The following is a 27,922-nucleotide window of genomic DNA, read 5'->3' on the forward strand; positions in this document are numbered from 1 at the left end:
TGCAAAAATTACTGACAAATAAATGAATGGGTAGTTCATTTCCAATGCCATCGCATGACGTTACAGTCCAAAATGAAAAGTGGAGGTAACGAACCGCCATGTGGCGTTAAACGTGTATGTACGTGTTTAACGAACGGACATGTGACTGTGCGATCTGCTCAAACAAATAATTTTTCAGGTGCGTTAGAGACCAGTTCACAATATGAACTGGCTTTTGAAGGTATTGTATGACTAGGATTTTGTTGGGTCTGTTGATGCCAAGACGTCAGCCTTAACCAACTGCACTACCAGGACGCTCGACCTGGTGGTACCAGTAAAACCTGGTGGTACAATGGATGGCTGTCGCCACCTCAGCGTGGTTGTAGATGGTGCGTACGTTACTTTTACGGATTCACTCCTACGTCCATTCTTTCAACCTGCCATCGCGCTGGCCATGTGATGCAGTCGACAAGCCCATTCTCTTTCTCTTCGTTTTACGTATTCCCTTACCGCTACTCCGTGGTTGAGACATCCACCACCTAGCGAGACAAACTGGATACCGCGGTTTTCCTCTTCCGATGAACACGTGCTCCTCAATCTGTTTGCGGTGCGGTGGCCTAGCTAAGTGACCGCGAGGACATACACCAGGCCGTTTTGCGCGCTTGGTTCGACGGCAGTGTCAAAGTAATGAGTCTTCCGCGTTTTGACTGGCAGTTCAATATGCTATTGAGAATGACTCAGTTACCTTAAGTCGAAAGTTATTAAAACACCTAGCTGGATTTCTGGTAAATGCGCCTCTGACTCAATTAAATAACTGTCTATTATAGGCGCTGCTGCCTATTGAAATGACAGTAAACCATGAACTTGACTGCTGTTATATCCGATGCATCCAAGCGAATCGCAAAGGCAACAATGGATGTACGAGAACGTACACCGACAGCTCGAACCACTTGGGGAAAGGACACAAGAAATAATTTCCGTTCTGAAAAGCCACTTTTTTTAGCCGCATTAGAGCTGCTGGGCTTGACGGAAGATAAGTGCAACGGACAGGAAAGTGGCCATCCACGATGCAATCCGCAGGGACGACGCGCCACAGAAGGCCACTCCAAGTTTCTTCATTTGCTCCTCGACCACTACAGCCACCTTGCCCGCGATCTCTCCACAATGCATTCGCTTGGCAGTTTCAAGCAGGCAGGTTCGGTAGGTCACCAGGGAACTGCAGGTTTGGAATGAAAAGCAGTGGGGTTTCAAGTTACTGGGTACGGCTTAATAAGAATTCGACGAAGTCTGGTTGGGATTGCTCATAGTCAAAGGTAAAACGGACGCCGACCAAAATAGAAAGAAAAGAAAACAAGACGGGGGCCTTGTTCACAATGAAATCAAACGACATGGGGAGTCGGTTATGTACGTGTAAATAAAGGGCGCAAACAGCGGGCATAAACGGAAGGAAGGCTGCCGTCATTGCGGTTCAGCGTGGTATCACTGGTCAGGATTAGTAATGACTCAGGATGAAGCCGCGAGGTTATATTTCTTCAGTGGATAGCACATGCGTCCTACCCCAGTCACTATCATGTCCTTTCATTGCTATTCCAGACCACTGATACCATGCCGAGGCGCAATGACGGTAGCCTTTCCTTTATGCCCGCTGTTTGTTCCATCTATTCACACGTACAGCCTCCCGCGTTTTTAGCTATACCGCGCAAGCGCCCATCACACGTCATTTTAGCGCCTTTAAGCGGCGATAATCAGCGAGACCGGCAGAAGTACTCTCAAGTGCACTAAGCACTCTCCTGTGCAAGAGTTGTCTAATGCGATGTTCCCTTCAGGACGACGTACGACCATATTATAGTGTTCTCACGCGATATAGCTAAAAATGCGGGAGGCTGTGCATAATCGACTCCCCGTGTCGTTTGCTTTCATTATGAACAAGGCCCCCGCCGAAACGTCTTGATTTCGTTCTTTTTTTAGTTTTTTTTTTCTTTTTTGGTTGGCGTCCGTTTTACCTTTGACTATGAACTAATTGGTACAACTGCTACCACTCGACGTCATGCCGCGCTTACTTGCAAAGTTTCTCCTGGACGTCCTTTGCTGGTGTCGATGACGACGACGATGCGGGTGCGGGCCAGTCCTTGCTCCACGACACTTTTATGCTATCCGAAAAGGTGCGGTCACAGGTCTCAGATTGGCGCTTGAGCTGCTTAAGGTTGCACTCTGAAAAAACAAAAAGAACGACGTGATGTAGTTGTCAGCAGTTATAATTAAGGGGGGGGGGGGGGGGGGGGGAGACTACGGGAAGCAACACCTCAATTCTTCTACCAAAGAGCTATTTGGAACCATCTGGAAGCTATTGCTACGAGACGAGGATGGCGATGTGGGCTTGCTTGTGATGTTCGCGTTTGCAAAACAGTTCATCCCAATTCAATACAGCAAGTGGAGCGAACTGTGCAGACGTTTATGAATAGCAGGGTTTACACGCAAATACTTTCCGGTGAGAAGAGTATTATAGCACATCTTTCGCAACACTGATCACACCTAGATGTAAATTAACCAAGGCGATTGCAAAGAGAACGCTTGCAAAATTCACGAGAACACTGCATATGAGTACGAGTATTAGCTATCCGTGGCTATACCCATTCACGTGTACGTACTGCATGCGCTTTCCCGGTGACCAGGCTTTACCGCCGGCATAACATCGTATTCACCTCTCGAATGTATGTAGCTAGAAACCACGTTTACACCTTGCTTCACTTGGATTAAGTGCCTGATGGTGAGATCGCACCTCGATCCCCCCACCACAACTCAATGCTCTAACCATTAGGCCACAATCGCACGCGCACTTGTATCGTGCCAACGCCAACAGTCTATTATCGCCGCGCGTGTCACATTCGCGTTTGATTAATTGCTTCACGAAAGCTTCGCTTCACATAGATTCCAAGATGTGCGCTGAATCTGCATTTTTATTATTTATCATTGTTACTTTCTTTTCCGGGGGGGGGGGGGGGGGGGGCAATAATCTGGCGTAAATAAACGTGCTTCCAGCCGTTAAGTTATGAATGTAGGTGAACAAGTGAATCAGTATCTCTTCGTGTCCGTGTGTTTGTTACAGCCCGTTACGTTGGTATGATTCAGATTAGGAGGTTACGAAACGACGCCTCTTCGCTTGCATTAAACAAAATTAATTAGTATTTCCCTTCTTTCCTTCGCTGTGTGGTAATGAGACCGCAAAGCGAGAAGTAATGAGGTAACAGAGGTAATGAGTACAGCACGCGAACTGTTCATTGCGAACTGCGATGTATAATCTAGAAAAGCGAACGCGCGCATTGAGAACAATGGTTAGAAAAAAAAGGTTATCTTGCGCTGATCATCGCTCGCACCACCCAGTGAAATGGATGGGCTGCCGACCGTCAAGAGTAATTAAAGTAGCGGCTCACAGCGCATGGCTGGGCCTTCTGTTAACTGGGAGGTGTCGGGGATGCTGGCTGTATAGAAGCGGTCCTAGCATCTTACTTTTCGGTCTCTTTTCTCGTTAAGAATACGTGCAGATAGACTAACATAGTTGTGTGTCAAAACCTAGAACCTTTCTGATCAGCAGTGAATAACCTTCCAACACTTTCCATGCTTGAGCCCGAAGCTGAGTGCAAGATCTCCAAATTCATGCTTACGACACTAAAAATTGCTTTGTGCGTTGGGTAATCTACTCTCGCGACACTACAGCTGCGTCGACATGCTTGTTATGTGCAGGTCTGACTACGAGACTGGCGCACCACGATTACAAAAAAAAAAAAAAAAGTAGGCAGAACGCTTCATTACACGAGAGTACAAAATTGGGCTAGTTGATTTGTGAACAGCATCACGAACAGCAAGAGGAGAGATGAAAAAGAAAGAACGACGGAACACAGTGCATGTGTTCGGTCTTGTCCTGTCGTCTGCACTGCACTGTTCGCCATGCTATAGCCACCACTTCACTGCTCCTTTCTTCTGGTGACTTTCCTGCGTTTGTTTTATGCATTGCGATTGGTCTCTCTCAATCGCACGTTTTCTCGCGCTGGCGCGCTGGGTCTAAAATCAGCGGGTAAGCGTCAAAGTTTTGTGGCGTACCGTCGCCCGAGATGTGCGTCTCGCGGTCTGTAAGGATTTCGTCCTCCTCCCCTTCGTCGTCGTAGTCGAGCTGCTTCTTCACCTGAAGGTCTTTGCTCATCCGGCGCAGAGCTTCGCTGCCAGTGCGCTTGCGCTTCCGCCGCATCAGGCCCATAATGTCGTCGTCCTCCTGCTGCTCCTCGTCGTCCAGGATCTTCATGGCGCGCCGGCTGCTCACCCATGCGTTCGGGTCGCCCCGCCGCTGCTGTGCGCGATACCGCAGCCTGCGCGCGAGCCATGGGGTCACATTTTACGCTTGCTGGAGGCAGGGCTCAAAGGTGCCCTGTAACTTTTGTGCGTGTGTGTGTGCGTGGTTCTTTCTACTGTTGTCGCTGAATGCGTGACGTGTTGCGGCGTGCAGCGCCTGCAATCACTCGCATGCGCCCATGTCAATCTTTATCGTTTTCATCGACAGGCCAGTGCACGTGCGCGTTCAAGAAATCCTGCCAAAGAGCGGCGCTTTTTCTCTTTGATTGTACAGCCGCCCAAATATTTAACTAGCATGCGCGAGCGGCGACTTTCTGTGCGCGAGCACCTTAAATTAGGAACAAACGTACAAATGACTATGCTATCTTCACGGGCTTTGTGAGCATAGTCGGATAGCATAGTCATTTCTAAGTTTGTTCCTAATGTAAGGTGCTGGCGCACAGAACGTCGCCGCTCGCGCACGCTAGTTAAAGATTTGGGCGGCTGTACATTCTTCGCGTTTTAGTTTATGTTGTTTAATGCCCCAGAGCGGCAAAACGGGCTATTAAGGACATGGTAATGAATACTGCAGTTCAGTTCAGACCTCCTAGGGTGTTCTAACAAGCGCTCAAAACACGACCTACGATCGTTTTTTGTTCTCGTTCTTTTTCATTTTACCCGCATTTAAGTGAGGTCGCCGCAGCAAGTAATCGTACCTGCTACCTCGTGCTAACTCATAACTGAAAGGCCTGATCAAAAGTCAAGATTTATTTCCCAGTGAACTGTTTCGGTACGCAACAAAATGTCTCAACGTCGTATAACAGGCGCTTATTTCATATGAATTAATAGCTAAGCAGAGCACGCAGTCGTCATGAAACCTGTTTTGTTTGGAATGATTGCTAGAAATGCGCCAATATAGAATAAACATTTGCAAATATTTTACCGTATCTTCCACTAACATCTCTGTTGAAGTTACAGGAATATACTACAAAAGATAACACCATTTTCCACAAAGCACAGTGCTCTTTAGAGGACTGCTTTGCCAAAGCATGATGCTTGAGATTTGTGTTAACGTTGAAATCGTCCGTAACAGTTATGAATATTTTGAGATCAGTTGTATATATACCCCATCCGTCTGCTGGGCATCCTTGCGAAGGAGTCGTCAGCGTACTCGTCCTTGTAATCTGCACCGAGTCCATACGACGCCATCGCAGCCGGTGAATCATCCAAGTACTCCTTCTCAATGCGTACTTTACGCTTTCCACTCGCGTTGAAAATACTTTTCGGGTCTCTCCTTAGAAAAGTGCTGAGGTCCATGTCGTTAGACACATTCTGGCCGGGTCCTGCCTGCGTTAAAGCCGAAACGAAGGTAATAACGAGCCTCCCTGCTGCCCGTTTTCATCTTACCTGCTGCCTTAACGTTCCAGGCTTGTTACTTTCCTGTAAGACACAACCATCCGAATTACAGATACGTTCAATTCAAGTGATTGGGCTCCATTAACACAAAGCACTGCACACTGAATTTAAACGCGGTATTTGATACAATACAGGACATGTGCGAAGTGTGAAGTCAGCATGCCCTTCTTAAGGGTGGCCAGCACTAAAATAACAGATGGTCTACGATCCGACTTCGAGAAAGGCTGAAGCTCTTCGTGAAAATCGCGATTTCGAGAAAAAAAGTCACGCTCAGGGATAGTTACCTTGGTCCCTCAGTGAAGTGTTCGAGCCCTCACCCTTACCGCGTGGCATGTCTCGAAGTGCGCAATGCTTTTAGCTCAGAAATGTTAATCTATACAGCAATAAGACGGTGAGTTGATAGAAATGCATGGCTGCGCTGGAGAAAACGAGGACACTACCAGGCCCCCGTGTCATCTCTGTTCTTTAGTGCGGTCGTCAATCTTAGTCTATAGCAAAGCTCGCCGGCAGTACACCTCAAACTCAGCATAGCAATTACTCGTGTGTTTAGCCGCTAGTTGCTCCACGCAAATTTCCATGGCCATAGTTTGATCCAGAGGAGATATGAACGAAGTAATAATGTAAATGAGGTGTCCTCAAATAGCCATCTGCCTCAATTCGTATGTAAATTGTTGTGACAGTAATGGTTGTGGCTTATTGGATGTTCTGAAGAAATCTGGGCTTTATAGCATGCCTTTGGATTTCATTTACGTTGTACTCATTCACATATGATTGCCTTTATCTGCGCCTGCTCCATGGGCAGAGATATTCATGATAGCTGCTCAGCCTCTTCAGCGCTTCTCATTCACTGTATTCGTTAAAATAGCTTACCTGGAGAATTCTCTCTTTAGCCATTCTCATGTGCGCCAGCTTTCCCTCGGTACCAACACGAGATGCGTTGGACTTGGCGATCTCTTTGACGTTACCGAACGGATCCTGGCGAGGGTTAACCACCGGGGCGCTAGCCCTGCGGCCCTTCCCACCGGTCTGTCCCTCCGCTCCTTCTTTCGTGTCGTACCAGTAGGGGTCGCTTTCTGCCCAGTCCTCTTCGTAATCTTCGAATGCCTCTGGTGCCTCAGGTGCGTTCTTGTACACAACGTTGGGGCAGGAGTCCTTGTACTCGTCGCGCATGATGTCCGAGAAAGACATAATCTGAACTCGCATCTCGGCATCTTCATCGCATCCCGTGCCTCGAGATGCTTTTGCGATGCACTGCTCGTAGTCTATCAGCAATCTGAAATATTTTGCATATTAGGCACAATCTCTACGGCTACCGCTCGCACTAAAAACACAGCTTTCACATTCTGCGCTACGTACTTGCACTTCACTGGGTTGCCACCCTCAGACCTCGGTTCCATTTCGTCGAAAAGATTGCTGAAGCTGAGACCGCAAACAAACATCTTTTTGAGAACACGTTGGCGCACACAATTTTCTTGACTTTTCATTTGAACGAAAGACATCCTGAAACTGTCTGCAAATAAAAACAAAAGTAAAGCGCGTGTAAGCAGTATACTATATTCGCTACTGGCTGCTACAGCCGCTTATATCCTGTTTAAAGAAATATCCATCACGTGGTTACTTGTTCACTTACTCGTCACATTTCGGCATGCTCGATCATATTCGTGAGTTAACGAATGCAGAATTGGGGACACATGGTTGAATATTTCTCCATCTCTGTCGCACCCCGTGCTCTTTTTGACAACGTCGACGCAGCTGTTCATTTCTTCAAGATACCTGCTCAGGAAATAACATGACAAAGTTGCTAAGACGCACGTACGAAGGTGTAAACGGGGCTTGAGGTACACTTCAACGTTCCCAGGCCGACAAACGGTAAGATTTCCCACTTGGCGACGTAAAGGTGGGTTATAACGCAGAAGTCAGCAAAATATAAATTCACCGTATGTGACTTACTTGCACACTTTCTCAGCCGTTGCTTCACGTTTAACTTTCAGGTCTTCGACCAAGTGTTCAAATGTCATTGCGCAAAGAAATGCATTCTTTACAGCTAGGCTTTTGGAGCATCGTGTTGATATGATTCCAGCATCTAAGGGAAAATCAAAATATGTCAGCATGAGAAATTATAGAAAATACTCCATAAATTCACAAGTGCGCATGCGCGAGCCCAAATGTGTAAACGTGTAAGATAGGTTGGCGTACTCAATACAGGTCGAGGCTCTTCACAGCTGTAGTCGATGTCTCTCGTTTCTAGTTCCATCAAGTACTGCATTGTGTCCGTGATTGCTGATTTAGAATGGCATTCTGATGCTTCCAGAGCTTTGCGGAAACATTCATTGTACGAATTCATTGTCCTGTAAAAGTGAAGTGGGAACAGTCTGGGCTTGTTCTTCGCATTCGCATACTACTAAAGTAAAATTTCTAAGAAAAGCCTACTACATTGGTACACTGGCGGAGGATACCTTATTTTTGACAGGGGGGGGCTAAAGCAAGGGCGTCCCACTAAAGTTGTATACTCAGTCCACATGGGGGAAATTTCTAAATAGGAAAACAAAGGAGTGCTTACGTGCATCTCTCCTTTCCTGTCTCGTCACCCTTGAAGTTGTTGTGAGCTTCCAGTTCCTTTTGGAAAGATAGGCCGCAGGTGAAATATTCCCGGAATAACGTCGATCTCGAACACCGTTTGTTTCCTTCCAAGACCTGCTTGGAGTATTCGGCTGTGGAATAAAGCAGTCGAGTTGTCACATGGCGCTTAACTCAAAAAAGCTATCATTACCTGCTCCGTCTTTGCAGAAGACGGTTGGCGTCGTGATGACATCGGTCAGGTACTTGAGATGGTGCATGATATTCATGCGCTCATGGAGGCACCTTGACTCTCGCATGGCCTGAGCGACGCACATTTCGAACTTGAGGTTGGAGCTTCGCATGAAAATATAAAAAAAAACGAGTTAGTGTGTGCATATCCCTACGCGCGCGCGCGTGTGTGTGTATGTGTGTGTGTGTGTGTGTGTGTGTGTGTGTGTGTGTGTGTGTGTGTGTGTGTGTGTGTGTGTGTGTGTGTGTGTGTGTGTGTGTGTGTGTGTGTGTGTGTGTGTGTGTGTGTGTGTGTGTGTGTGTGTGTGTGTGTGTGTGTGTGTGTGTGTGTGTGTGTGTGTGTGTGTGTGTGTGTGTGTGTGTGTGTGTGTGTGTGTGTGTGTGTGTGTGTGTGTGTGTGTGTGTGTGGTGTGTGTGTGTGTGGTGTGTGTGTGTGTGTGTGTGTGTGTGTGTGTGTGTGTGTGTGTGTGTGCGTGGGTGTGTGTGTGTGTGTGTGTGTGTGCGTGGGTGTGTGTGTGTGTGTGTGTGTGTGTGTGCGCGTGCGTGCGTGTGCGTGTGTGTGCGCGTGCGTGGGTGTGTGTGGGTGTGAGCACGTGGGTGTGTGTGGGTGTGTCTGAAAGCTATGCAAAGGGCTGCCTCCTTTTCTGCTTTGTTAAGCATTTGTTGCAACGCACAGAGAGAAAGCAGTAACTATAATTGCTCGTAATGTAATTTTTCAGGATTTTCACAGTTGCAAACGTCATATATCTCATATTAGCCAGAAGTTAATCACTTGCATCTCACTGCTTCAAGGACCCTTTTCGAGGTATAGGCATTGCAAGGAGAAAATCGCGGTGACGATCGTGTCTGCAAAATTTTAGACTGATGTGTACCGCGAAATCAACTAAAAAAGCGAAACAACGCGCAGTCTTCTTTTCGAAGGAGCCATTCGGGTCGCAATCGAGATGACGTGGTGCTTTCGCGTCACACGCACGCCGACAGCAGCGCACATTTAGCCAGCAGCGGCGGGAACAACTCATGGATTTCCGTGAAACCCAGAGCTCGCAGAATCGCCTCTCGCAGGTAACGAAACGGAGGGAAAAAAAAAAAAAAAACGGTAAGTGAACTTGCAAACTGGTCTAGTTAGTTCCATCATATCACTAGCGGGGCCGGCTGACTGGAAACAGGGACAAAAAGCACGAAGCGGCCGGGGGAACTCCTGGACTGACTAGCTCTTTTTATTTGAAATACGCGCGTTTGGAAGCGCACGGTAAGTGATAATGTGTTTACTTAGTTTACATTACGTTGCTCTCCGCCATGCGTGGTGTGCAGACATGCTATCTGTTTTTTTTTTTTTCGATAGATGCATTGAAGGGACAAAAAGGTTGCCCTTGCCTTGAATATTCATTGCTTCTATATTGTCGCGCGACATGTTTTTTAGGACTTTTGCCTCATGACTGCGGTGGAGCTTCTTACAGCTAATACCCCTAATTCTCTGACGCGCGCGTATCTTGAATTAAATAAAAATTGGTTGTTCTCGCACTGTCCTCGTCGCCTTCGTATTTAGTTGTACATAGTCTGCTAGAGTACTAATTGCAAAGAAAGTAATGGGGGAAGGAGTGTAACTGGGCGTTGTTACAAAAGGAGAGGGGCTCCGCTCTGGGAAGAGGCAGGAGAGGAATGTATGTATGTATGTATGTATGTATGTATGTATGTATGTATGTATGTATGTATGTATGTATGTGTGTATGCATATGTGTGTGTGTGTGTGTGTGTGTGTGTATGTATGTATGTATGTATGTATGTATGTATGTATGTATGTATGTATGTATGTATGTATGTATGTATGTATGTGTGTATGCATGTATGTATGTATGTATGTATGTATGTATGTTAAATTCCGTACCCCCACGCGAGCACACACGCACAAACAACTTAATTCAAGTCCCACAAGCTTATACATGGAGCTAAATGTGCCTGTATTCTGTAACTTCTATAGAAATATTAAGGTGCCTTGTCAATATACTTGCTCCAAACAAGCGGGTGTCTGTAAAAGCATTGACAAACGAGTTTAACTGTGATACCATCCATGCGGAGTACATTATCGCAATATAATCAACATAAACGGTTATATTAGGTTCAGGTTTCAGCTGGTGTGCGTTTTTAAGTCCGCAACAGGTACTGTACGTATACAATGTAAGTTGCAGCGATGATAACATTAAGCACAAAGGGCGTATTTCGACCGTTCGGTGTTAGTCGCAAGCCGGAGGAACTGGAGCAGCTCTAGCTGAATAAAAATGGCGGTATAATTTCGGCATATATTCAAATACTTTATTACTCTTATTAGTTGTCCTGGTAGAATACTACAGTATTCTACCAGGACTTTGTTTTCGGCAATATTGCAATGTAAAACTGATCTACTGCAGTGAAGTTAAAGAAATGGGGCATACATTCGTTATTTAATCAATTTTGCTTGGGGGATATCATCAGGGTGGGATGGCGTTTTGTGGCGGTACGCTACGAAATGAAGACTGACAGCCACACGCGGCTTTCACGCTTCATTTACGTTTCTCGCTTCAGTCACGGCCATTTTTTGCTGGAACTGCCTGTGGAGCGTTCTTGTGCATCGCTGCGTACTTGTATATATGTGTACGTACTTACATTGCGGAGCGTACTCGGGGTTGCCGCAACGTCATGTTGCTACAGCTAATTTTTAACAAGCTGCAGACAGGCATTGCTAATCGACCCTGCTATGTAGTTTACAGTCAGTGTACTGACTTTTGAACGTGTGTATAAATGAATTTGAAATCTGTGCATCTCATTTCTTGCCATTGTTGTTCGGCTGTTGATATGACTGCTGCCATTTTTTTTTTTTTTGTTACTCACGGGCATACAACGTCTGGCTTTGTTTGAAGAGAGACGGGGATGCGCTTTCTCTCGACGTTGTAGTTGATTGCGCACACAAAGAAGTTGTTGAGCATCGGCTTTTCCTGGCAGTCAAGAGTTTCCGACTGAGCGACAGCTTGAACTGGAAAATGAATGAATGAATGAATGAATGAATGAATGAATGAATGAATGAATGAATGAATGAATGAATGAATGAATGAATGAATGAATGAATGAATGAATGAATCGTTATGATGAGAAAACCTACACTGCAAGTTGATACAGTTGAATTCATCAACCATAACTTGATATAGAGCCTGAGATCTCTTGTACAACTCGGAGTCAGTTGAGCAGTTGGACTTGAGAATATCTTCGTAGTAGCAGTTGAGCCAAGATTTCACAGCGCTGTAAAAAGACCAATTAACCGGTTGTATTAGCTTCTGCTCTTTGGACGAAATAATGGGCCCACAATCTCACCGCACGTACATTTACTCGTCTATAGGCGACTGTCCCGCAGTTATTTGGCTCTAAGATGGCTCGGTACAAAGCAAAGAGGTGTCAGTAAAAAGCTGTCAAATATTCCAAGTAAAAAGCTGCTACGCCGAAGTACACTATACGGTGATGTCGAAAGAAAAAAAGATATTGCGAAAGTACTAGAAAACTTCTTGATTGTTCTGAAAGTTTTTCGTAAATATGCGTGGGGTCTACCTTTCCTTCGTGAAGATTGCAGTTACGAGCATAAGTACTCCCATGGCCGTCGAGAAGATAACTTAGTGCTCAGAGGTGCGCCACTCTCTTCCTGTTTTATTATCATTATCATCATTATTATTATTTGTAATGCAGAATGAATAATAATGCATTACAAAATTGCGCTTGTAGTATAAGCTGTGCTCGAATAAGCAACCAGCCAACGATGCCCTTCCTCAAAGTAAAATTGAAATGTTTCTTGCCACGTCGCTAGTCTACTCGCCAACAAGCGAAAACAACTTGTGTCCAGCAATGAGTTTGCTCTCATGCGTAAGCATTCTAGGGCCACTCCCCACGGAAATCTGTCCTTCCGTCCGTCCGTCCGTCTGTCTAACGCGTGACACGATGTGCTCCACAGGTGTACATGGGTTCTTATGGGGGTATAAACGGGTCTTCTTTATTTATTAAAAATTGCCTGTGTCAGGTAGCACAATTCTAACCCTTGATAGCTGGGACTCGGTAAGGCGGCCATTACTTCTACGAGATATCAAAGTCCTTAATTGAATATTTAACATAATTACGCTAATTTACTTTTTAACTAATTTGCTTTACGGCACATATATCAATCTACGAATTGTAGCTAGTGAGTATGCAAGACATATAGACTTGGAACGAATTCTGCGCATGGCACCGGTTTTGAGATACGCGCCGTCAAGCTTGCGGTAAAAATGCGCTCTTAATTGTTCCACTGCAATTCATAAACAATTCGTTAATTTGAAATATGTGCCCTAAAGTAATATATAAAAATAATTAGTGTGATTGTGTTAAGTATTCAATTTAGCCTTTGTATTTTTTGTAGAAGTAATGGCTGTCTCATTGAGTAAGTTAGATCAAGGGTTAGAATTGTGCTATCTGCCACAGGCAATTTTTGAAAATTTTCGGGCAGCTAAAAACGCACCCTTGTGGTAATGCCTTAAGACTACGTATGACTACCCAGATTTATGATTACAACTATATATATATATATATATATATATATATATATATATATATATATATACAGGGTGTCCCAGCTGCGTTACGCGAATCAAATCTAGTGCGTATTGTTTCCAGTACAGTGGAGTAGCCGCCAGTATTTTTTTTCGTTACTAAGATGTAATTAATTATTGTAAATAATTATCTAACTCGAGAAGTACTGTCCTAATTATCAAAATGTCAATGAGAAAGTTGTAGATCAACATGAAAAACTCCCTATACAGCTTTCTGTTGATCAATACGTGCTATATAAAAATGTTTTTCCGAGCATGAAAGAAGCCCGCGAATACACGCAAAGTGCCTCGAGCGGCCAGTCGCGGGGAAAATTCTGCTTGTATTCGCGGGCTTCTTTCACACTCGGAAAAACACATTTATGTAGCACGTATTGAGCAACAGAAAGCTGTATCGGGAGTTTTTCATGTTGCTCTACAACTTTCTCATTGACACTTTGGTAATTAGGACAGTACTTCTCGAGTTAGATAATTAATTACATCTCAGTAACGAAAATACTGGAGGCTACTCCACTGTACTGGAAACAATACGCACTAGGTTTGCTTCGCGTAACGCCCTTCCTCTTTTTTTAAATCCTGCTGCGTGATAGCTGGGACACCCTGTATATATATATATATATATATATATATATATATATATATATATATATTGTGGGCATTTATTGTGCACTTCATCTGTACATTATCATCATCATGCGTGTGCCCCTCATCTTCATCGCGCGTGCGGGCGCATCATCATCAGCGTGGACTGTGTCGAAGGCTGTTCAGACTGGTTGTGGACGCCGCCCTTCTTCGCCGTGTCGTCTCCCGTGCTCAATAAAGGTCCGCCCTTACGGTGACGTCACAAGTGGTGGAGGTGCTTCTTGGTTCCCCGTGCTCTACGCCCCTGGCCTACTCCCTGGAGCTTCGTTCGGGTCGCCGCTTGTGCCCACTGTCCGTCAACATGCCGCAGGACGAGCAGCCTGGCGCTTCTAACCATCCCGCCTCCACAAGCCGCACCTTCTGTGATCATCAGCGGCCACCAGCGTGATCCCCATCTGTTCGCTGGTCTTCGCGGTGAAGATGCTGAGGACTGGCTGGATGATTACGAGCGCGTAAGCTCTGCTAATCGGTGGGATGATCCATACAAGCTCCGCCATGTCTCGTTCTACCTGACCGGTGTGGCGAAGACCTGGTTTTTCAACCATGAGATTGATTTCACCGATTGGACGAACTTCAAGCAGCAGCTTCGGCAAGTTTTTGGCACGCCGGCGGTTCGCTCCGCCCTTGCGAAGAAAACTCTGGATGCTCGCAAACAACACTCCGGCGAGTCCTACACATCGTACATCGAGGATGCGCTCGCACTCTGTCGCCGTGTCAATAATGCCATGGCTGAGTCAGAAAGGTTACGCCACATTCTTAAAGGTATTGGGACTGTGGCCTTCAATGCGCTCGCCGTCAAGAACCGGGCTACCGTCGCTGACATCGTCTTGACGTGCCAGCGCCTCGACGAGCTCGAGTCCGTACGCTTGCAGCCGGACTTCAGCGAACACCGTTCTGCGGCAGACCCTGACTTGCGTATGATGATCCGGGCGATCATACGCGAAGAACTGCACTCACTTGGCTTGTCATCTCCGTTGATTCCTGCTCAGCCTTCTGGTGCAGCATTGCGCGACGTCATCAGAGAGGAACTTTCGTCAATGACCTGCTCTGCGAATGTGGACCCTCCGGACCCTCGCACCTTACCAACATACGCGCAGGTTGCTTCCGCGCCTCCAACTAGTGTACGTCCAACGTTGCCTCTACCCACATACACGCAGGTTGGTGTCGCTCCTCCGGCCAATGTCCCGTCATTACCACTTGAGCCATCATCGCCCCATCTGACCGCACTATCTCACAGCGCGCCGAGCGCCCCTTACTACCCGCCTTGGCGACCGTCTCGTCCTACCTGTTATTACTGTGGTTATCGCGGCCATATATCACGATTTTGCCGCAAGCGCCAACAAGATGAGCGTCGCGGGTACGACCTGTATGAACGCGATGCGTATTCTGGTGGGGCCTCTTACCAAAGCCGTCGTTACGCTTCCCCTCCGCGCCGTTCCCCATCTCTGCCCGCAACGACCGAGACGCCGAATGGTTACCGTACCACCAGGCGCCGATCACCTTCGCCCTTCCGCCGCTCCTCGTCACTGCTTCGACCTGCCTCATTCACCTCTGACCGCCGCCCGGAAAACTAAGTAATGCAGCTTTCGGAGGAAAAACTGCATTCACCGACAGGACTACAATTCCTCCAGCGCGACCTTGTAATATGATGTCCGTGTTTGTTGAAGGTGTGCACGTTGAAGCTTTGGTGGACACTGGTGCGCCTTTATCTGTTATGCATTCCGATTTGTGTAGGCGTCTCAGGAAAGTTACGACGCCTTACGATGGACCCGCGCTTGTTGCAGCTCAAGGGAAAACAATCCGCCCTTCCGCGTTTTGTACAGTGCGTGTATTCATCGATGGCATCGTCCACTACATACAATTTGCTGTGTTGTCGCCCTGCTCCCACCAGCTCATTTTAGGATGGGATTTGCTTGCCTCTGCTTCTGCTGCTATATGTTGTGGGCAAGGTGGTGTACATATGACCGACACCGACTATTCGCTCGGTGATGAACCGTACCAGCCACTTCGTCTACTCGCTGCAAAAGATACCGAGCTACCTCCAGGCTGTCAGCAAATTCTGACCATCACGTCCGACGTCATCGACCATGGCGATGTGTTAATGTTACCTTGTGCGCGTTGGCTCACAAAAGGGATAGCCATTGTTTCAGGCCTAGTTAGGTTTGATAATGGTTCTGCGCTTCTCGCAGCAAGGAACACAACACCTGAGAAAATTCTACTTCCTAAAGGCACCACTTTGGCTTGCGTTGGTGATTCAGAGCCTCTCTCTGTCGTTCCCCTCAAGGCTGCTCCCTCTGAAATCCCTCCTGCTGGACATTCTGCCTCTACCTCTGCTCTTGCTGCTGTAATCAGTGCGGACTTGACCCCTTCGCAGACGCAACAGCTCCTTGCCTTGTTGAAGAAGCATGAAGGTTCATTTGACGCCCATTCTTCGACATTGGGACAGACGACCGCCACAGCGCATCGGATTCAGACAGACGGCAGATCCATCGTGCGTCGCCGGCCGTATCGCGTGTCTCTAGCTGAGCGCAAAATTATTGAGCAAAACGTCGCCGACATGCTGCAACGTGAGATAATTCGCCCCTCTGCTAGCCCTTGGTCGTCTCCCATTGTTTTGGTCCGAAAAAAAGATGGCTCCGTGCGTTTCTGTGTAGATACCAAGCGCTCAACAAGATCACGTGCAAGGATGTGTACCCCATGCCTCGCATTGACGATGCCCTCGATTCCCTGCAAGGTGCCGAGTACTTCTGCAGTCTTGATCTGCGTTCAGGTTGCTGGCAAATTCCGATGCACGAAGCCGACAAAGAAAAAACAGCGTTTGCAACCCCAGATGGTCTTTACGAGTTCAACGTCATGCCCTTCGGCCTCTGCAATGCTCCCGCAACTTTTGAGCGCATGATTGACACCGTTCTGCGTGGCCTGAAGTGGAAGACCTGCTTGTGCTATCTGGATGATATCGTTATTTTCTCGTCGACATTTGCACAGCACCTGCAACGTCTCGACGAGGTTCTCACGTGCATAGAAAACGCTGGTCTTCAGCTCAACACCAAAAAGTGTCATTTTGCAAGCAAGATGATCAAGGTCTTAGGTCATATTGTAAGCAAGGATGGTATTCGACCTGATCCTGACAAGATTTCGGCGGTGCTTCATTTTCCTCGTCCAGAAAAGACCAAGGACCTACGCAGTTTCCTCAGCATCGCTTCTTATTTTCGCCGATTTATTCGCGATTTCGCCTCTATAGCTGCACCTTTACACCACTTCGTTCTGGTGCTCCCTTCGTGTGGTCACCTGATTGTGAATCTGCCTTTGACCAGCTAAAGAGCGCCCTCACATCTGAACCTGTCCTGTGTCATTTTGATGAGACTGCACCCACACTCTTGCACACGGATGCTAGCGGCCATGGCATCGGTGCTGTGCTCCTCCAGCGAGACAACTCTTCGCGTGAGAGAGTCGTTGCGTATGCCAGCCGCGTGCTCACACCTGCCGAGAAGAACTATACCATCACCGAGCAGGAGTGCCTCGCTGTCGGTTGGTCCGTCCAGAAATTTCGCCATTATCTTCACGGTCGCCATTTTACCATCGTGACGGATCACCACGCCTTATGCTGGCTTTCCACACTCAAGAACTTGTCAGGGCGTCTTGGTCGCTGGATTCTTCGTCTGCAAGAATATGACTTTGAAATCATCTACAAGTCTGGTAAGAAGCACCAAGACGCAGACGCTCTTTCTCGCTGCCCGCTTCCTACAGCCGCACTCGTCAATGGTTCCGCCACCACCTCCAGTAACGCACTCTCTGACGTCTCTTCTACGGTGGTTTTGTCCTTCGCCACTCTTGATCATCTCCCTTCGCACGACCATGAATCATTTTCGTCTCAACAACTCGCTGACTCGTACTGTCGCCGTATTGTAGACCACCTTCGTGGAGCTTCGCGCCCGCCTAACGCCCGGCTTCGTCGACAGCTGACACAATTTAAGCTGGAAAACTCCGTGCTGTACCGCCATATCCACCATCTTGATGGACGACGCTGGTTGCCCGTGCTACCTCGTTGCCTTCGTGCGCGTGTCCTTCAGGCCTTTCATGACGATTTGACTGCTGGCCACCTTGGCATCCAGAAAACTTACGACCGCATAAGAAGTCGCTTCTACTGGCCTGGCCTGTCTACCAGTGTGGCGAGATACGTCGCTTCCTGCGCCATTTGTCAGCGTCGCAAACGTCCAACATCAGCTCCTGCCGGACAACTACTACCAGTCTCGTGTCCTGCGGCACCATTTGAAGTTGTTGGCATCGATCTCTATGGGCCACTTCCCATGACTCCCGCCGGTAGTCGTTGGATAGTGACATCCGTCGACCGCCTGACGCAATTGTGTAAGTTCAACATCGGCTACCGAAGTCGCTGCCTTCATTCTTCAATCCCTAATCCTGCGCCATGGCGCCCCTCGTGTCCTTCTGAGCGACCGCGGAAAGACATTCCTTTCGCAACTGGTAGGCGAAGTGCTCAAAGCCTCTGGCACCACTCACAAGACTACATCAAGTTATCATCCTCAGACCAACGGCCTGACTGAGCGGTTTCACCGTACGCTCTCTGACATGATAGCTGCCTATATTCAACCCGATCACAGAAACTGGGACACAATTTTGCCATTCGTCACCTTCGCGTATAACACCGCCGTTCAACGCACAACCGGTTACTCGCCATTCTACCTTGTTTATGGCCGTTCACCCAGTTCTTTTCTCGATGTTTCTTTCTTCTCTGCCCCTGTCAGTCCATCTCGATCTTCCTACGAAGAATATGTTTCCCGCCTCGTACATTGTCGCCAGCGTGCCCGCGTCAACACCGCAGCCAGACAGCGGAACCGCAAGGATCATTAATGACGCCTATCATCGCGTAGTATTTTACCAGCCTGGCGATGAAGTGCTGCGCTGGACACCAGTTCACACTTCTCGGTTGTGCGAGAAGTTTCAGTGTCAGTTTATTGGCCCCTACACGGTCCTGGAAATGACTTCTCCAGTTAATTATCGAGTGACCCCTGTTCTTTCCTCAACTGACCGCCGTTGCCGCTCTACCTAAGTGGTCCACGTTTCTCGTATGAAGCCCTTCACGCCCCCCGTACCTTTAGGCAGCGGCCAGGATGGCCGCTTTTGCACGAGGGAAATTAGTGTGGGCATTTATTGTGCACTCCATTATCTGTACATTATCATCATCATGCGTGTGCCCCTCATCATCATCGCGCGTGCTGGGCGCATCATCATCAGCGTGGACTGTGTCGAAGGCTGTTCAGGCTGGTTGTGGACGCCGCCCTTCTTCGCCGTGTCGTCTCTCGGGCTCAATAAAGGTCCGCCCTTACTGTGACGTCACAATATATATATATATATATATATATATATATATATATATATATATAGTGAATAAATATGAGCGACTCGAAAGAATACTTACGCAGTATCTGACAAATCCAACTAGGGAGTTTCTGCAGTAATTTCTTTTCCGTGTGCGCAATGCTCTTTTGGTCTTTTCAGTAAAGTGTACCTTAATTTTTACGGCGCTTTCTACATCTTGATGATGCGAGTTCAATAGAATTTAGTCGCATGACCTATTTCTACTGCCCATGCTGCGCCATACTTCACGCGAAAGTACGCTTGCCAGCACCAAACAGTACGTAAAATGGGAATTCTAGCGCCCTATTATTATTTGTTGAAAGACAAACAGCTCTATTTGTTGAAAAGGTAAATAGCTCTCAATATTCTAAATTTGATTATCTTTTCTTCCTTGAAAACTATGGGAACCAAACCAACTGATTATGAAGACCCATTCGGAATTTCCCAGCACGATTGGTGATCGTTATTATCGTTTCCTGCACTATTACCAAGCATGGGGGAATAATAAACAGCGTGACCTCTTACATACTGGGCGCATAAATTATTACCGAAAAACTTGCCGGCTTAACGTGTACGAGCGCAATCCTTTAATCATGTTCAGGAATTTTTAACATTGCCCCTTCGGATCTCTCTAGAACTTCACCGCAGTGCACCAGCGTGACTCAGTGAGCCCCATTATCAATACTACTACTAATACTACTACTACTAATAATAATAATAATAATAATAATAATAATAATAATAATAATAATTGATATTTCAGAAGGCCGCCCGAATTTCATCAACTTTCAGTTAGCAACGTCGAGAGGGCACGCCCTTTTATTAAGATGCGTAGTTACAGCTCTTAGTCGTGACGTCTTTGCAGCGTCTTTGCAGAATTTTGGTCGGGATTAAAGCACTGCTATAATGCAGCAGGAAAGTTCCGAAGAGGTGCCGTAAATACACATGTTATCAGAAAGGCGTACCCTCTAGACGTACGGAAAGTTGTTGAAATTCCGACGTCCTTTTGAAATACCATTTTTAAAATGCTGGCCATTGAGTTACGGTGCTGCATTGCGGTGAAGTTCAACATATGACCGCATGGGCAATGTCCCTAATTCCTGGGCATGCATAGGGATAAAATACATGGCTATACGTTCCTGTTATCTGATACTGTTACCAGAACCGATAGCGAAGTCACTGGGACAAAAAGATTAGCAAAAAATTGTGTGCGCGTAAATACTACTACCGGGTGTTTATTTTTATGCGATAGATTTTAACAAAGACCTCATATCTGGACCCATGACGTTTCTGTAGATAGGCTACGTGGCTAGACGGACATTAGCAGGATAAAAAAGGAGAGAAAACAACAGGAATGCTTTTGATAACTATACTAATTAATATTTTCATTTCTAGAATTAGGGTGCATGTTGTAACTGTGAATTTGAATCCGATGGGTAGTGAAGTTATGTCTGCTTATTCAAAAATTCTATAACTAGATCCCTTTCGAGGCGTACGGCCCCAAAATCTGCTAAAAAGCAGACATGACTTTGCTACTTCTCGGCTTTAATTTCTCGGTTACAATATGTCATTGAGTTAGTAATTGAAAAGTAAAATTAACATACTTAGTTAATTAGCGAAATTATCCGTTCAAATTTTTCTTCCTGCTAATGTCCGCCTAGCCACGTATACTAGCTAATCTGAAAAAATAACAGCTGCCTGTATGTATAATAATTCGGATAAAAGGAAACACCTGGTATATTCGTTATCGCTTTTTACACTCACTCACATGCTCCGAATAGTAAGGCACTCCTAATAGTAATGCTCATGCGTTCTGTGCGTAAGCCTGAGTCAATGAGCTTTCGTATGGGACGTATTCTCTTCACTTACGTGCAGGGATCAACCTTGAACTGCGGCTTGGTAGTGAGGTCTTCGCTGCGGATTCCATTTTCCATGAGCCGAGAACTGGTTTTCGGAGATAATTTTGACAACTTTCGAAGCTCCTCAGAGTCGACGTTGTCGAAGAATTTCTTGGCACATGTAAGGTACGTGTCGATGGCCTTGTCCTCGTCGCATTTCTTTAATGCTGCATGTGATAAAACGATAGGGCTAAACGAAATATGTATAACATGTGTAACATTGACTCGCACAAAGCGGCACCTCCAACATCACCGGCACCGACCACTTAGTAGGACGAGTGATATGAAAGCGATGGATTGAGAGGAGAAAAAATCATGCAAGCTCCAGTCCCTGTATACACTGTTCTATGAAACAGATCAGCGCACGGCGGCTCTGCCTTTTTCAGTGCCTATTCAACAAAGCCAGTCTACGGCGCACTTGAGCCCCACAAGGAGTCTCCTTTTCTACCAGCGTATTCGTATAAAAATGAGCGCTTTGCCCGCCCTTAGAGCACGGGAAACACATTTCTGGAGTCTCGCAACATGTGCCTGTCGATATTATCGCACATACGAATGAGACGCGGCACTGGCATTCTTACTCACTTTTTTCGATACTGGTGTAAATAGCAGGGCCAGTATTTTCAAAATTTTTCTTACGCTAGAACTGCTCGTAAGAACGAATCCCAGCCAACCCTGATGCTTAGCATACGCGTATTAGCGAAGCAGTCCGGCAAATCGCCAAGAGAACTTAGAAACGAAGCTTTAGGGACCGCATTTAAAAAGGTTCTCGTTCGTAAGTGCTCTTTGCAGTTGGTCGACCTCCTACGTTAATATGTCAAACGTCAGGGTTGCCTGACATTTCCTCTTATGACATACAGTGGCATACAGTGGTAACTAGCTTAGAGTACAAAGAAAGAATATAGAATTCGATAAAAAAGCTGAATCAGGTAAAAAGCTGACAGATGTAGTTTTTGTAATTAAAGCACAGTAAAAATCATCCGCTATCTCGATTAGACGGCGCCGTTCTTATAAAAAGACCGTTCTGACGTTTTGAGTTACCTATTTACAGTACAGGGCTCATATTATTGAAGGCGTGCTGCCAGCGGCGCACAGAGCGTAAGATGTATTTGACAATTGCCGAGGGATTCCGCCAATACGTTCGCTATTCACGATTCCCCAGAGCTTGTCACTAAGCTAGCTTGCTAAGTGGTTTAGGAACTGGGTCCCAGGTTACCTAATTTGTGGGAGGTCGTGCCTAAATGCCACAGTGCCATTCTCAGTTACTCTTATACTGCTTGCACTTTCGTGGTAAGCGATTTATGCGATTTCAGTCCTGATAACACATGTTGAGCCTGCTAAGTTCAGTGTATGCTGCCTTCAACTGAGATGTGCCTAGTTTGTTATTCTTTATTTAAGTAGGTTCAGCGGAAAGGTTTTCAGAAACGTGACGTAATGAAAATTGCCTTCGATCTAAACATGTAGTGTTTCGAGCCAAATGTAATAATTCCTGTGACCTCGAGAACATTGCATTAAAAGAAAAATTTACCTCTGCTTAGGAATACGAGCGAAGCACCTGCCTGAAACATGTCGGGATACGTTGGTAAAACAATCACCGACACTACCGTAATATAGGAATGTTGATCGTTTTCCGCTTACTTTACGAGCTGGAAAACCAATATCGTTTTGCACAAGTCCCTTGCAAATATTTTCCACCTGGGCACGTTCGATTCTGTAAGCTTATGACAGAAATGAAGAGACTTCTCCCCAGCCTCAATATTGCTACTACATCGGTGAGTAACACCTTTTCGAAGCCGTTATAGACTAAATACTGGGCCGGTGTAATGTAGCGACTCTTTCCATTTGATTCCATCCAATCATTTCCATCGCTCATAACCGGTGATTCTATGTGATAACGTAGGCGGAGCACCGTTCAGACCACTGACGCAGCGCGAAACGGTAAAGAATTGGAATATAATCGGTACATTGTCCCGGCCTTGGCTCTGTTTTTCTATGCAGTTTAACGCAGTTAACGAAAAAAAGAAAAGAAAGAACGGTAGTAGACCATTACTGTCTCATTTCATATTGCGCAGCTGACATGAAGTTAGTTCTTTCTTGTCGATACCTCCTTGACAAAATCAATGTTTAAATAGCTAGACTGCGTTCCTTCATTGATTTTACTTCAGATGAAAGTAATGTCAAAACAAGCTGTTTTTCCCTTACGTTTATGCCAGGCATAGCCTACCACCCTCAACGTTCTAGGTGTGTTTGGCGTGGAGCAGCTGTTTTGTACTGCGCCATTAAACGTCAAAAGGAGATGGCCAACCTACCAGTAACATTTGTTGTTGGAGAGTCTGTATCGATTTGGCATGGTTTCGCAAACGCAACGATATCGTTCCGCATGAAGTAGTGCACATGGTCGATGAAATCTTTGTCGTCGCTGCAGTCGGAATGCCTGAGCCCAAGCTGAACGCAGTCCTTGTAGCCGGAGACGACACTGTTGAAAGAAGAGTGCCAGCTATGAAACACGTTGGCGACCAATCCAAACTGACTGGTACTAATGAAAGTACGCGTTCGTAGTCGCAGTTTGAATTTACAGCTATATGACTTGACGTTTTCTCGTTTTAGCTTCTACTAAGGTGGCTTTAATATTCCAAAGCAAGCTATAGTACAAAACCAGGGCTCACATTCATCGAACTTTAAGGGCTGAATTCACGAAACTTTTTGTTCGTAAGTGCCTTTTCCATTGACTGACCGCGTTCGCTAATAACATGTCAAACATCCCGAGCGGCTAAAATGTGCTTGCACGAACAGTCCTAGTGAGAGACATGTATTCTGAATAAGAACGCTGTTACGTAAGTGGCGTCTGCGATGTGCCGTCGCCGAGGTGATCGTCTCATGCCGGTTACTATACCATTGCTGGCGAGTGCCCCAATGCCAACGAATAAAAAAAATGGTCTTACATTTTTTATATGTACGTATAGAGCTGAAAGCTTACGCAACCGTTTAAAAGTAGAATTAAAAGAAATAGGCCAATTATGTTCACTAGGGCTAAAACTAATAGCGCACAAACAGACACTAAGATAGAGATGAACACCCCGGCGCGCTCTCCCTGCATGCGTGTGTTTTCGCGATTTTGGTTGTAGCAATGTAATACCAACAAGCCCAAGCATCCAGTATTGTCAAATAAAGCCGGTAAAATGTAGTGGTTCCTTACGATAGATTCTATGCCATCCTTATCATGACATTGGAATACAATTGTTAAACTATCCTGGCCTAGATTTTAGTTTGTGAACTCTGGAAAACGTTGCTGAAGTGCAGAAAAAAAGTAATATGAGACCTATGATTGGGTCGGTATAAAATCGCTATAATTTTGATCATCGTTGCCGATATTTGGCTTATCAGAGATTACTTATACCGTGTTTTTCACGTAACTGGAACCAAACATTAAAATAGAGTGTTACACCTTACAGATGTGACACTAACGGCGTATTGTTCGTAGTCGTGTTACTCAGACTGTTTCTTTTTTTTATTATTTGAAGTGCGATAAGTTAGCTAACCGTAGATAAGCTGTAAAGCGCACTGAGAGACACCCAATGAAGTTGTTTCCATGTCGTTATTTTTTTACGTTGGCCTTTCTTCCGACTGCTGAAGGAAGCCCGCGACAAATGAAGGGATGGCCTCACTAAGCACTTGCGCGTCCCGGCTCCTTTTTCACATATAGTTCTTGGGCTAGAAATATTCGTTAAGACCGTTTTCCAGCCTACCTTGACGCTGGGCATATTACCGAAGGCGGCACGCCAATGGCAAAAAGCACTTACGAACTACAAGCTTTGTGAATTCGGGCCCTGGATCGCGGCACTTTCAATTGAGTTTCTAAAGAACTTAGCCCGCACTGAAAGCTGACGAGTGTTTTTACATCCTTGTACAGCGCCGCCCTGATCATTTTGGACTGTGGCAGATTTCGATCTTCACAACAAGGGTACTGGCGTGAGTGCGGACGTACGCTGGACGCCGTAGCAGATTGCTTTCTCTTTTGGTGGGTTTACGGTCTTCGTTTTGTTAGACACATGATTAAGAGCGCTGCAATTTGGACGCGCAAGTAGAGAGTGGCATCCTTTTCATATTTCGCGAGCTTCCTTCACTGCTCTGCTCGGAAAAAAGACTCACGAAAGACGTAATGACATGAAAACAACTTCGTTGGGTGTTTCCGAGTTCGCTTCACAACTTATCAAATGCGACATATGCCCTAACACGAATATTTAAGTTTTTTTTCCTAATTAAGCGCAACTAATTTACCAACTATAAGCTGCAACGCGCGAGCCGGTCGGGCTTCGTGGTGCTAACGTGCGACGCTATCGAGCACAAAAAAAAGAAAAAAAAATGAAAAATGCAGATTTAGCGGTAAATGCGAGAGAATTGCGTTGGCATTACGCCGCACCTCTTTGAGATCGCGCATCCATGATCTAAACCATGTATTCATATATATATATATATATATATATATATATATATATATGCATGATCGGGCTTCTCACACTTCACACGGATTCACTTTTTTTCACTTTGATACTCCTAATGCTAATGCATTAAAATGTGGAGGGCGTTTCGCTATTCCAGCAGTGCGCATAACCCCCATGCTTTTCGTCGTCTGCTTTCTTCGCGCAGCTTGGACGCCCTTATTCCATAGCACAGCGTGCTTTGTCATAGCGCTTCTATACCCTAGCAGACTCAATCTACCCTAGTAAACACGAGGGAAGGCGCATTCCTGGAATTGCGGAAACCCTCTCGACGTTTTTCTCGAGAGCGTTGCTCGTTGGCGCCACCAACCCGACACAAGTAACAAGCTGAGTAACACAAGATGACTACGAACAACATGCCATGGGCCTCACTTGTCTCAGGTGTACCGTTCTGTTTAAAGTTTAGTTTTAGTTAGATGAAACACCCGTCTGTATACGCTTTGCTACAAGTATTCTGGATATAAGTTTCCTGCCACTTGCAGAGAGGTAATGCCTTAGGGGTCCAGAGAACCACATCTTCCGCGCTTCTGGCGACCACCCGCAACAAACCGGTGGTACGTCCAGTATATCAGTTTCCCTGCGCTACGCCGCGTACCTGCAGTCCGTGCTTCCTCCAGCTGGCAAAAGGTCATCCTTGTTCTTCATGTAGTAGTGGAACGTAGAGGAACACGCGAAGAATTTCTTGAGAGCAACAGAACGCTGGCACGACATCGTCTGCCGCATATTCTGAGGAGCTGGAAAGAGATGAAGCATAACGTATATAGTCTCAACTAAAGTCCCATCTATAGCTGCGTACCTGTACCTTAGTGATGATGATGATATGTGGTTTTTTGTGGCGCAAGGGCCAGGTATGGCCAAAGAGCGCCATGACTGATAATATTTTGTTAAGCGCTGATTGATTAGTGGTGGCTCTTACCTGCTTTGGGTATGCATGTGACATTCTTTTTGCGGACGTTGATCATGATGCGCGCGTTCTCGTTTTCCTTGATTGTGTCATTCGCGCTACAGAGGGTTTTGCGCATAGCGTCCTTCACGCAAGTTATGTAAATTTGAACATTGCTGGAAGAGAATAAATGCGGGGTAGTTTGTGTGACCCTCAAAGAAAAAAAAAAAAAAAACATTGCTACTGCATGTCTCCCATGCTGCATTACCTGCATGTATTGTTTCCCGAGGTGATGACATCGACGTTGGAGAACATGTCCTCGCAAGCGTTCCTAGTCCTTTCATACGCTCGGAAGTCGCAGCCTGTAGGGGAAATAAACGTCGGGAGAGAATATAGAAAACCGTCGTGTCCAGCAAACTTCGAAGATGCATGATTCAAAAGTTAATTAACTGAAATTCTTGAAACACCCTAGACAGAATAGGGGTGCTATTTTGTAGCGATGCCTTTTCCGATGCTAATGCCTTTTCGCGATCTTCGCGCTTCGTCAGTGATTAGAGTGACGCTCTGCCCGCGTTATCAAAGGAATCAAACGGCCGTGAGCGGTGAATGATAATACTGGCATGGAATCGAGTGGAAGGCATCGTTACAAAACAGCGGCCTAGGACATCGTCAAACACGTGCCTATTCCCTAAGATGGTGCGTCGCAGTTGCCATGTTCCATCGATGAGTAGCTCTATATACCTCACAATAACGTCACATAATAGCCGAAAACGTTATGCAATCTCAAGATACCTTTCGGCGCGGTCCGGTTAGAATCGACAAGGATTGGAGGGTGATTTCAGAACGCTGCCTCGCACGATACTTGTGCTGTGTGGTGCCGTGTTGTGAAACCAACAAATCAGTGCAAGTTTAAGGCAAAAGTTGCGAGCGTGCATGTATCACTTGCATGTTTCAGCCATTGCAAGAGACGCTCGCTCACCTGCGCGCACTAGCCTGTGCCGAAGGGCACACGCTCACACTGCAATGTTCCTTGCGTTGCAGACTTAACTTACAGTACGCCGACAGAGCAAGCCACTCACCGTCTCCTTCCATTTCCTGCTTAGAGAGAATCCAGACGTTTCTTGACGCTAGCGCGCATCCCAGGAGCGCGAGGACCGTGGCAGTAAGGAGCGACGCCACCGCGGTGTTGGCCATTCTAAAGCCCTTAACACCCCGTCACGAGGAGCGTCACCGATGGAATGCAGGGTCCTCAGCTCCCTGCAAAGCACATTTTTAATACATGTAAGTATACGGCGCAGCGGAACGCGCCGCGTTCATCCCCCTCTCCTTTCGCTGGTCAAACTTGACCCCGGCTCTGTGGCTAGTCTCAAGATCGTCATGGGAAATTAGAAAACAGACAGCCTACCTGGATGGTAAAGGGCGGCCCGCATTAGTTCATCGCCGGCGAGCTCCTTCCTGCCCGGTCGCCGCCGCGTTCGAACTGCACGCTCCGCTCGAGGCGCG

The 27,922-nt window shown here is 46.4% G+C and overlaps 1 protein-coding gene across 2 annotated transcripts; it reads right to left on the minus strand.

Moving 5' to 3' along the window:
• Nucleotides 1-946: 946 nt before the first annotated feature.
• Nucleotides 947-27,922, minus strand: LOC119431600 (uncharacterized). 2 transcript variants are annotated; one of them, XM_037699082.2, is made up of 21 exons: nucleotides 27,825-27,922; nucleotides 27,499-27,676; nucleotides 26,688-26,781; nucleotides 26,453-26,595; nucleotides 26,132-26,270; nucleotides 23,347-23,513; nucleotides 21,012-21,207; nucleotides 11,660-11,796; nucleotides 11,392-11,533; nucleotides 8,489-8,631; nucleotides 8,279-8,429; nucleotides 7,915-8,066; nucleotides 7,669-7,801; nucleotides 7,349-7,491; nucleotides 7,075-7,228; nucleotides 6,589-6,991; nucleotides 5,710-5,742; nucleotides 5,429-5,649; nucleotides 4,078-4,340; nucleotides 2,040-2,190; nucleotides 947-1,195 (listed from the first exon to the last, which is right to left on the minus strand). In XM_037699082.2, the coding sequence occupies exons 2-21, from the start codon at nucleotides 27,611-27,613 to the stop codon at nucleotides 988-990; spliced, it is 3,288 nt and encodes a 1,095-aa protein (XP_037555010.1). In that variant the 5' UTR covers nucleotides 27,614-27,676; nucleotides 27,825-27,922; the 3' UTR covers nucleotides 947-987. The 2 variants fall into 2 exon arrangements, with proteins under 2 accessions (XP_037555010.1, XP_049526445.1); XM_049670488.1 differs by lacking the exons at nucleotides 947-1,195; nucleotides 4,078-4,340 and having other exon boundaries at nucleotides 2,046-2,190.

Source organism: Dermacentor silvarum, chromosome 1 (genome assembly GCF_013339745.2).
Source record: "Dermacentor silvarum isolate Dsil-2018 chromosome 1, BIME_Dsil_1.4, whole genome shotgun sequence".
Classification (NCBI taxonomy): Eukaryota; Metazoa; Arthropoda; class Arachnida; order Ixodida; family Ixodidae; genus Dermacentor; species Dermacentor silvarum.